Source organism: Hemitrygon akajei, chromosome 5, assembly GCF_048418815.1.
Source record: "Hemitrygon akajei chromosome 5, sHemAka1.3, whole genome shotgun sequence".
Lineage (NCBI taxonomy): Eukaryota > Metazoa > Chordata > Chondrichthyes > Myliobatiformes > Dasyatidae > Hemitrygon > Hemitrygon akajei.
The window spans coordinates 149014749-149026891 of NC_133128.1; the positions used below are offsets into that span (position 1 = coordinate 149014749).

The 12143-nt window shown below is 36.2% G+C and overlaps 1 protein-coding gene across 3 annotated transcripts in view; it reads right to left on the reverse strand.

The window, feature by feature from the left end:
* Positions 1-244: 244 nt before the first annotated feature.
* Positions 245-12143, reverse strand: part of pikfyve (phosphoinositide kinase, FYVE finger containing) — a 99737-nt gene continuing 87838 nt past the window's right edge. For all 3 annotated transcript variants that reach the window (XM_073046830.1, XM_073046828.1, XM_073046829.1), the window contains 6 exons: positions 9784-9960; positions 6205-6308; positions 5047-5175; positions 4336-4597; positions 3731-3805; positions 245-2437 (listed from right to left, as the gene is read on the reverse strand). In XM_073046830.1, coding sequence (XP_072902931.1) covers positions 2322-2437; positions 3731-3805; positions 4336-4597; positions 5047-5175; positions 6205-6308; positions 9784-9960 — 863 coding nt within the window. In that variant the 3' untranslated portion in view covers positions 245-2321. The remainder of the gene's footprint in view (positions 2438-3730; positions 3806-4335; positions 4598-5046; positions 5176-6204; positions 6309-9783; positions 9961-12143) is intronic.

A 12143-nucleotide genomic window follows, 5' to 3' on the forward strand; every position in this document is an offset into this window, starting at 1 on the left:
ACCACATTTCCTAAATCACAATTGACAATGTGCTCTTAAATATTCACATAGCACAAATTCTGTTGCCATGTCTAGGGAATCAGAGGGAGGAACGTGCAATGTCGCAAGCTCACTCCACTTGTGGAAATTCTGTTTTGGTACCGAAAAAATGAGTTGTGCAATTAAAGCACATTTTATCGATTTAGATTAAGCTAACTGTAGAGTTATGTGAATGCCCCAAAAAAATATGGGTCAATGCAACCAATAGCAGAACTCATTTATTCTATTATTTCCAGGAAATTTTACAGATGAGGTACAGCTTCACTATTAATGCATCAGCACTATAATGTCAAATTTCCAGAAAACTAAGGTCCAACATTTCATAAACAGAAAGTGAGTGTAAAAACATCTTTTGAAATTATTGTACTGTTTCAAAAATACCATGTCAGACACAGATAATCTAAAGCTAGCAGCAAAACTTAGGCTGGATAGGGTTCCATGGTAGCTTCATAAACCAGAGGAAATGTCTTAATAGTTAATGTTTTGTTGAGAATTATCAAAAGAAAAAATATCTTAATTATTTCATATTAATAATAGAAAATGTTTATATATATATATATCTGTGTTGAAACATCACTTTATATCTATGTAATATTAAATGAATTTGTGGAGATTTTCACTCTCCCTCAATATCAATGAAGATATTCATTAACAGGTGCAGAAACAAACTATTTGGCCCTATAGGCTGGTGGTAGTGTTTGTGCAGTTTATCAGTTTCTGTCTGCCTTTTTTAATTTCACTCTTATCAAACGTGTGTGAGCAGGTGATACATCCCAATAGGGAAGATGATGCCTCTATCTCTGGGACTGCTTGCTGTATATCTATTGACATTAGAGGGGGAACGAGGCACTTTGGCTTGTGGGATAGATGAAGTCTACCTTCATGCGTAACGGAAAGAATTAGTATGCAAACCAGCACAAAAACTCACAGAATTTATAGTGTTTAGATTACAAATGTAACTACTAATTACAGAGATTCGGCAGAGTATTTTCTAGCATTTAAATTACATTGTATTTAAATACTGGGGGAAAATACACTTGCTTTACAAATGTAAATTAAATGCTAGAGAAAAAAAATTCTGCCAAATTTCAGTAATTTGAATGCCCTAGCACTTCACTGAAAAAATCTGAAAGTTTAAAATGGCACTGCATGTGGCCGAACAAAACAAATTTAAAGTCTTCAACAACAAAAAAGTTGAGTAATTTGTCATACTTTTGCTCTTAATATTTTACTGTAATATGCACTACAGTTTTTTTTCAAAAGTATCAATAAAGTTTTGAATAAATTAACCTATTTTGAGCATCATAAAACACCTTCTGGAATCTACTGACAGTATACATTGCTACTCCAGATTTCTGGGGAAAGGTTTGGTAATATTTCTCATTAACAAGCCTCTGAAATGAACTTTACCTTGTAATTAAATTCATGTTTTAAATGCAAATAATCTGTTTCTGAACAACTTTTCAAGGTGCACCATTAATAGCTGCTGCATTAACTTGATTTATGATCCTTTCAGGTTTTAGTTCTAAAAGGACACTGCATGAAACAGGAGCACAAGAAAACCCACGATGTTTGCTATTTTCAGCACAATTTACAAATCTATTTCTGTACCCGTGTTAGAGCAATAATATACAAAGTGCAACAATTTAATAAATACTACAATGAAAAGTTCTTTAAAAAGCAAAAATTATGGCAACATCTCTAAATTTTGAGAACTTACTTTGAGCTCCATCTTTCTTGCAGCTGCATATTGCAGTGGGACAGGTAAGTCAACACTGAAATTTATTGTCTCTTACTTACAGCCTAAGTACAAATACTGAAGGAGTAAGTTTTTTTAAAATTGCTCTCGCACTCTGGAGAAGCTTTTTAAAAATACCCCGTATATAACATGCTCTTTATAATGTAGAAATTGCAACTACAGTGCACAACTGTGCACGTACTGAATTAATCTGAAAGCAGGTGTATGCATTTTGTCTGATAAACCCTTAATTAATTGAAACATTATCATACAGTTTTTTTAAGCACAAAGTAAAACCAAAATTTAAGCTTTGCAAGTCTCATTTAATACCCTCAAATTGAACCATTTGAAATACTAAGTAGTTTTCCGAAGAACTTTCATTCATCCAAACATAACTTCAAAGTTAAGAATTCTTCAGTGAAACTGGCAAATGATTTCTTCCTGTTTCCATTCAATACTGTAATGAAACATTATTGGTCTGACTCAGTGCAGCTCATGGAATGTTTCCTCTTCATTTACATACATTCAGTTATGCTTTATCTTTTCAGCAATTCACTCCCAGGCCTGTCCAGTGTTCTGGCACTTTTAGGAAATATTTGTCCATTGCTTCGCAGAACCGTGTTCGGTAAAGTTCTGGGGAAACCACAGTTGGCATTTTCCCTGTGCAAAGAAATTATCAATATTATCAATATAGCATGGAACAGGCCCTTGCAACACAATGAGCCACACTGCCCTGTAAACCACCTAATTAACACCACGCTAATCATAGGACACTTTACAATCATTAACAAAGCTACTAACTGGTACGTCTTTGGACTGTGGGAGGAAACTGGAGCAGCCAGAGGAAACCCACGCACTCATGGGAAGGACATTACAAAGGATGCTGGAATTGAACTCTGATGCCCCAAGCTGTAATAGTGTCACATTAACTGCTATGATACCGTGGTGCTCAATTCAAGATTTATATTCAGAACAATACTGAAATGATATAAAAACTAATTGCTTGAAACAAGACATTTAAATAACTAAAAATCTGTAGATCTGAAAAAAATTGTGTATTGAATCATATTTAGTTTTGTGCTGGTCTTGAACAGATACTGTTTAAATACAGGAAATAGATCTGAAAATTAGTTTTATTTGTCACATGTACATCAATGTCCTGGGAACAGCCTATCAGTGTTGCTACGCTTCCAGCACCAACAAACTTGCCCACAACTTACTATCCCCAACCTGTACATCTTTTTGGAATACAGAAGAAGACCGGAACACCTAGAGGAAGCCCACATGGTTACAGGGAGAACATACAAAACCCTTACAAAAATTGACCCTGACCAGTCTATCGCAAGGTTAACCCCCAGCATTTTGCCGGTACCCATTTTCAGCTGGGTGGATTGGAACAACATGTAGTTAAGTGCCTTGCTCAAGGACACAACATGCTGCCTTGGCTGGGGCTCAAACTCACAACCTTCAGATCGTTAGTCCAACACCTTAACCACCTGGCCAAGCACCACTATGATATACTATAGTACTTGGTTATTCTAACCAAGAAAACCGTTAACATAAACTAAAGACATTTCCAATTGAGTAACAATGAGAGTGAAACTACAAATGTCTTATAACGTAAAATGAGAAGTAGGAAGCACAAGAAAATAACAAAAATTAAATTAAATAAGAACAAAAAGTAATTTGCAAGTAAGATCTGAGTGCCAGATTTTGTGTTTCGTACATGTTATTCTGGTGAAAAGTAGGATCGTATATGGAAAATGTGCTGAATTCTTCTAAAATACTGCAAGGATGGATAGTAAGAACTAGAATAAGAATATTATTCGTTTTGCCTCAGTTGGAACACTCTTTGAAGCCTTTAATCCTATACTATATATTTGTTTTTTATTTTGCTTTAATTATTAGCTCTTTTTGTACACAGTGCCTATAAACAATCACTTTTAGACTTACCTTGTCCACCTAAGATGCCTGTGGACTTTACAACCATTTCAAGTTTTTTATCCCAAGTAAATGTCCTGATATAATCTAAATTTAAAAAAACAAGTGTTAGTAAGCTATTTTCAGGGAAATAACCTGAGAAGAAAGGCTAAACTTAGAAACAGACTAGTTGCTCTTCCAGTGTGACATCTATTGGACTAATATATCAGGCTCCCTGGGATAAGGATGACCTGACTTATGCAAATCTGACTTTACACAAATTCTAGTTTAATTAATCAATGAAATGGAATAATTATAGTTAGTGTATGTGGAATAATACCATCAATTTAGTTATAAAACTGATGTTTCTGAACTTACAGAGAAACTGGCTTACAGACAGCTCTCAGGAAGGAAACCATGTGTGTGACTATATTCCATTTTGCATGGTCATTAAAACAAACGGTGTCCAAGGAAGTTAAAAATATTTCCCAGACATGCAAGTAGATCTATTATTCTATACAATTTGAATCCAGATTCACCTCAGGTTTATAAAGCAGAGGCAACAATGTTCAAACTGCATTAAAGTTTAATGTTAGCATAACAGGGCAAATTCATAAACCATTATATATTCTACTTACCAATAATTCCTACAACCAATTCATTTTTTGTGTCATCTCGGCCCACAAGGAGGGAATAATCAATGATGAGGTGGCTTGATAGAAAGTATGCATCACTATGAATAGATGCCCGCAGCACAGATTTACAGTGCGATCGAATATATAGAGGATTATCACGAATCATTTTTAAAAAGTTTTCATCCAGTAATACCACATCACATGTTTCCTTTCCAGTTTCTGTTTTAACGTTTCGATTTCTTAACGAACCCTTTAAATCAAAAACCTGTATGAGGAAAAAAAAACAAGAATTATTTAAGGACTTTCAAAAACACACACAGGCTTGTCTTTAATAAGAACCTAAGCAGTGAGCATTATGGCAAGACTGCAGAGTTCAAAATCTCTATGGACTGGACATCAGCTAATAGCCCAAAGTTTTGGCATGGATAATGTTTTACAGATATATCATACCATTTCAGCTTATTGAATGGATCAAAATTAAAAAACAACCGATGCTACTTGAATTCTAAAGTTATATACTTTGCTGCCTATATAAACCACAGATTGCTATATCTGAGTGGGGTATATAAGCAGGACATAGCAATTGTTTTTAATTTGACAATTCTTTGAATTTCACAGTTCTTCAACATAATCAAAATACAACATCTTATGAAAATGTTTGAATTCGAAACCGAAAGTGAACCCAAGCCATATTCAAATGTTGCTGCTACATACCTGAGCCATTTTTCTTCCATAGAAAAGATTCTCCATGACCAAAAGATCAAGCTTTTTCTCAGTATTATTCTGAGAGTTCTTGTAGCCTATTCGATATACCCCCAGAATTTTAGCCAGTGCAGTAGGTCTCTGTATTGCATATTGGAGGAGGGGAGAGGGAAAATTAAATATGTAATGTTAATGCCAAATTAAAATGTACTGCAATATGTAAGAAAGAGTACCAGTAGCCCAAACAACATTCCAAATCTGCTCTTTCAGTAAGATCAAGTACAAATTTCTAACTCTAACTTCCCTTCATAATCAAAATTTCACAAACGTCTTGAACTCATTACAGTCCACTAATCTACAGAATTCCAAAAGCAAAAAAAAAAGTGAAAAAATATCTTATTTCAGACCTAGTTGCCAACCCTTTCTCCTGAGCCCATAGGCGCTGCCAGATCTGCTGTGTTCCTCCAGCATTCTGTGGGTTACTTTGTCCCGGGGCATGGTCAACATCTACATTAGCAAGACTCATAAAAATGAGAGAATATATTCCCCATACTACTCAATCTCTCCACAAAGAACAGCCCTATTATTCTTGGAATAAATCTTGTGAATCACTGTTGCATACCCTTCAAATCAAACTTATCCTTCATTTAATAAAGAGACAAAAACTACACAAGATATGTTGTCCCAGCTAAGGTCTTTGCATTTGTGCCACTGCAGAAACCAATTTACCAATTAATTTTGTTAAATGTCTTACTTGAGGCACGCAATACCATTTGACAGGCAATCCTATCATTTCCCATTCTTTTCTCCTGAATCACCAATTGTAGGCCTTGTGCCAAAGGATGTGTGTCTTCAATGCAACACTATATTGTACAGGAACTATGTTCTAAAGTTGAGACCATTAGCATCAACAGCCAATTAAATTGTAGGATAAGACACTGACTTTACAGGAGATTCCAGGCCTGTATTTTTCACAATAATGAAAATACATTAGTACTTGTTTGCTTTATGTAGCACACATACTACTAATCCCACAAAGAATAATAAATTAGTGATCATTGCCAATCAAAAGCCATGTCACAAGAAATTTTTAAAAACTTGGCACGATAGGCAAATAACTGGCAGAAAAATCTGTAGCTTTTTCTCATCCTCACCACCAGGTGCAATTACCTTTTGCTGAACAGCAGTTATAATGTAATTAAAATAATGAGGAGCAAAATCGAGGAAAGATTGGACTTCCAGGCGAGGCATCTGCTTCAGAATAAAGCGGTCATCTAAAAAAAATTAAAATAAATTCAAGAAATTTATAAAGATATTTGAACTTGAAAAAATTAAAGTCTAACATCCCCAGTAAGCTTTATATAGTTAGACGTTCTTACAAGCACATATTCCAATAATTCAATTTAAAGGGCACTCAAGTTTATTTCAGATACAAGTGGTTCATTTTGCCTTAATCTAAGATTTTGCGTTAATAAAACCAAAATGACTATGGGGCACTGATCTGTCCCCCATTAATGATCTATGATTACAAAGGTTTATCAACTTAGTTTGCCAGGGTAACCTTTTTTTCAATCTGAGGTTGAAGATAGCTACAGACAGCTTTTTTAAGTACTGATGCTGATTTAGTGTAAATTATCATTATTTTTATTATTAGCAAAATATTAGTTGAAAGGAGATTAGTTACTTAGTTCTGGAAGAGCCAACTTCCACTGTTACTCTATCACGTAGATTGCCAAAGTCAGCTGAGATTTAAAATGCTTTTAAACTCGTGTACCATAAAACTAAAATAAAATATTGCAACACACACAAAGTGCTGGAGGAACTCAGCAGATCAGGCAGCATCTATGGAAGTGAATAAACAGTCGACATTTTGGACCTAGACCCTTCTTCAGGACTGTCTTTTCCAATCTGGAAGGGTGGTCTCAGCCCAAATCGCCAACTATTTATTCATTCCCATAGATTCTGCCTGACCTGCTGAGCTCCAGCATTTTGTGTGTATTGCTTTGGACTTCCAGAATCTGGAGAATTTCTCATTTATGAAATATTGCAGCTCTTGTGAGTCATTAAAAAAAGTGTAAATTTTGAGGAAGCATCAGCAAGGAAATCTCTCAAATCAGCAAACCTTGGCTTCTTTTCATAACCCTCTGACATTACAGTTAACCTAATTCGAAATGTGTAATGATCACTTTGAATTCTTACTCCTCCAGCCAAAATAACTCACTTACTTGACTGTATGGTACGTGACTATTCTTCACTCTCATCTTTATACGTACATACATACAATCATTTTGCTCTTTCAATTAAATATTGCAACAAGATATTTTCTCATCTATTAAAAATATCAAAAGCAAATAGCTTAGGTTTCAGGAGATAATGTTATTGAAACTATCAACATTTTACAAAATTATCACAGAAAACTAGCTGCAGTTTCTGTTTCTGGTCATGGAAAGAAATAAATCCTGATGTTGTTGTTTATGATTCATCCTCTGCTCATTTAAAGGAGTCAGTGAGGATTCATTGCGGGAGCTAGGATTTGAGGAAAGGGCCCTACGTTTATGATGACATCGGACAAATAATCCTAAACCATATAATTAAGAGGCACAATATGTCTGTTGTACAAAATATTCTAAACTTCAATTATAATTGGCAGGAAGGAAATGACTACAAGCGCATTAGGTACATATCAGAGTAAAAATACTTTTATGTAGAACATGGAACAGAAGAGAACTTTTGGCCCTTTGGCCCACAGTATTGTTGACATTTTAAAATATCCATAATCAATGTAACCCTTCTCTCTTACACAGCCCATAGTGATCCATTTCCTTTTATCCACATGCCTATCCAAGAACCTCCTAAATGTATCAGTTTCTACCTCCACCACTGGCATTGCATTCCATGCCTTTACCACTCGGTAAAAAAATTATATATAGGAAGATGCAAGAATATTTTAAAATCTAAGCTTAAAAGGAATTCAAGCCATATTTCAAATATTAACTATTTTGAAATTTAGATTTTAAAAGTTTTGAGAAGTTTAACATGCTTTAGCTTTCTTCTTTACAAAGGTCTATATGATTATTTTGTATTCTCTTTGCATTATGGTTATTTTGCTTTTAATGATTATTTTGTAATCCTCAGACATATTTAGAACATTTAGATGATTGACAAAATTAGGTGCCTGACTCAGTTGACCACTGAAGGTTCTATTTATGTGGTGTGGCCTATTTAGGATGCTCTATGTGACACTCTCATATCATGGAAAGTCCTTAAGTAATAATCCAAGTTCTTACTATAAAAATTGTCCAAATTGAATAAGGATTTATTTTCATTTAAACTGAACTCAGTATCCAATCCACAGTACTTACTACTGATCAGAAATCCATCTCATTTGTTATTTGTATGGATAACTATGCAGAAATTCAAATTCTATATTACCTCTTATAAGATGCAGGATAAATGCAAATTCATTTTTCACTTGGATCTGGAATGATTGGCAAAGAAACCTTTTCCAAACAAAAATTCTAACAATAATTTCTAACAAAATGGAAATAATTCATATATAAAGAAGACGATTTTCTGATTTTTTTTTAAACAGAGTGACAGTTTGTAGATTTTCATTGTAAAATACCAAGGATCCCTCAAAGAAGTTCGCTGATGACACGGCCATAGTGGGGTGTGTCAGGAATGGACAGGAGGAGGAGTATAGGAAACTGATACAGGACTTTGTGATATGGTGCAACTCAAACTACCTGCGTCTCAATATCACCAAGACCAAGGAGATGGTGGTGGACTTTAGGAGATCTAGGCCTCATATGGAGCCAGTGATCATTAATGGAGAATGTGTGGAGCAGGTTAAGACCTACAAGTATCTGGGAGTACAGTTAGACGAGAAGCTAGACTGGACTGCCAACACAGATGCCTTGTGCAGGAAGGCACAGAGTCGACTGTACTTCCTAAGAAGGTTGGCGTCATTCAATGTCTGTAGTGAGATGCTGAAGATGTTCTATAGGTCAGTTGTGGAGAGCGCCCTCTTCTTTGTGGTGGCGTGTTGGGGAGGAAGCATTAAGAAGAGGGACGCCTCACGTCTTAATAAGCTGGTAAGGAAGGCGGGCTCTGTCGTGGGCAAAGTACTGGAGAGTTTAACATCGGTAGCTGAGCGAAGGGCGCTGAGTAGGCTACGGTCAATTATGGATAACTCTGAACATCCTCTACATAGCACCATCCAGAGACAGAGAAGCAGTTTCAGCGACAGGTTACTATCGATACAATGCTCCTCAGACAGGATGAAGAGGTCAATACTCCCCAATGCCATTAGGCTTTACAATTCAACCGCCAGGACTTAAGAACTTTTTAAAAGCTATTATTAATGCTTTTTGAGATAGTGATTTAGATGCATATCATATTTTTTACTGAGTTAAGTATTGTATGTAATTAGTTTTGCTACAACAAGTGTATGGGACATTGGAAAAAAAGTTGAATTTCCCCATGGGGATGAATAAAGTATCTATCTATCTATCTATCTATCTAATTTAAAATGTTTTATCCCATATGAGTTTCTAGCTCTATAACCTTATGGTTTAACCTATGGGATTAAATGTTAACTTGCATTCTGTTAATATACCTTATTTATATTGTCTGGTTTGAAAAAAACTTCTCGGATACAAAGTTCAACAATTCCTCTTTACAATTTGTTCATAAGATAGCCATATCAAAACTTTGTTGCATGGTACTAAATCAGAAAATTCTTCTAACCTTCGGTCGCATAAAAGGCTGCTCCCGATTTGCCTCCTCGGGCTTGCCATGGCATACAGTGAGATAAAGATCTAATGAAGTCATCTTCACTGCTTGCCAAAATCACATCTCGCATTTTGTGGAATTCTTCGGCATAATAAATTCGACAGTAGAACTTGGCATTGGCATCTGAAAATTCTACGCAAAGTAGTTTGTAAAAGTTAATGAACATACTCTGGAAATGTGCAGTTACACTGGCGACCTTCAAATGTTGTCATCAGACTTTGAAAAACTTGTTTTGGTTTTCAGCATGGTCAAAGACCACTATACTCCATTTGCTTCCAATGTACTCTAGCTGCAGCAATACCACATTAGTTTCCCAATATCATTGGTTGAGGATTAGGGTAGCAGGCCCAGGGAACATCACCACACACAAGTATCCCTCCACTTCACACAGCACTCTGACTTGTACATTTCCAGTCTCTCATGACCAACTCAAAACTCAACTCCTGACAACAAAGCAATGGAAAAAGTTCCTCCATGAAATGGACTACAGTGACATAAATAGCCAAGGAAAAGTTCCTCCAAGAAGTGGGCTACAGTGACACAATTAACATGTTCAAATTTTCAAGAACAAATAGGGATGGGTAATAAATGCCGATCTTCTGTGTGATGCAAACATTCCACAGGTAAACAGTATATAAAAAGAAATCATCTATAAATAGTGGAATTAAAGATTTTTTTCGGAGGACAGCTCATAATCATGAGTTACTGAAGCTGATGATTTTAAATTAAATGTTATGAGATCAATCCTTTAGAATTAACTATTTAGCCATACAATGTGGAGTAGGCCCTTCTGGCGCTTGGAGTCCCACAATGCCCGACAAAACACAATTACCCCTAAACTAATCAAGGGACAATTTACAATGACCAATTAACCTACCTGTGTGTCTTTGGACTGTGGGAGGAAACCTACACATTCCACGGGGAGTAGGTACAGAGACTGTAATAGCGTTGCACTACCATGCTGGCCTGTGGTATATAGTTTCCTATGTCTTCATGAAATAGATGACTGTGAATTAAGTTACAAAGTAGCAGCTGGATTGAGACTAATTGAAGTTTATAATTCCTTCAAGGTTTCTGAGGGAGCTGCTTTAGAACATAAAATAGCACAGCACAGGAATAGGCTCTTCAGCCCTCAATGTTGTGCAGAACTAATTAAGCGAGTTCCTTCTCCTTACACGTCAACATCCCTCCATTCTCTGCACACTCATATGACTACCAAAGAGTCTCGTAAACACTTCTATCATATCTACCTCCACCACATTCCAGCTGCATATTCCAGGCATCAATTACTCTGAAAGAAAAAGTTACCTCACTCATCACCTTTGAACTTTTCCCCCATCACCTTCAATGCATGCCCACTACTATTATACATTTCAACCCATGGAAAAGATACCGGCTGTCTATTTATGCACTGAGATCCACTCCCTACTGAAGTTTCGGTCTGTGGTGTTCAAATCAGGTAACCCTGAGCTTTACGAGAAATAGAGATAAGGTCTCCATAAAGCTATGGGAGATGCCAAGAGACAGTAACAGCCCAAAACCAAGTCCAAGACCAGCTAATAGCTGTGCCAGATTTACATGATATAATGGACTACAAAATGGAGGGCAGCACCAATAACAATAGCACATCTCTTCCCAATAAGTTTAACTCATTCTATGCACGTCTTAAACAAAAGGGGACTGGTTCATCACCTGCAAACAATCAGTGTAAAAATTAAGTGTCAACCTGCACTATGCATTCAAGTTTCTCATGTGAGATTTAATCTCCAATCTTCCAATTTGGGGCTACAACCTTAGCAGTGATCTAAAATGACACAAAGCATGAAAGTCAGAGGTATTGGAAAGGAAGATTTGTGTGTACAAGTTAACTAACACGAAAGGTGAGTAGGGTGTACTTGCAGTACTACTAGCTTCACGAAGAACACTATGCTTGGGTCAGATATTAGAAACAAAAATGGCACATTAAGGTTTCCCTTCAGAATCTGTTGAAATTAGCAGATAAAACTTAAAGGCAGTTTTAAACATAGTTACTTTTCTAACAAATGTATGCATGGCCTTTATCTTCCACATCAATTACTTAGAAGAAAAAGGTCTAGTCCCTGTACACCTCCATCCCCCACCAGGAAGGCCTCAAAGATCTCTGTTTTTTTCTGGACACCAGATCTAACCAGTTCCCCTCCACCATTACTCTCCTCCGTCCAGTGGAACTTATCCTCACTCTAAATAATTTCTCCTTTGGCTCCTCCCACTTCCTTCAAACCAGAGGGTTAGCATGGGCACTCGCATGGGTCCCAGCTATGCAAGCCTGCTTGTCA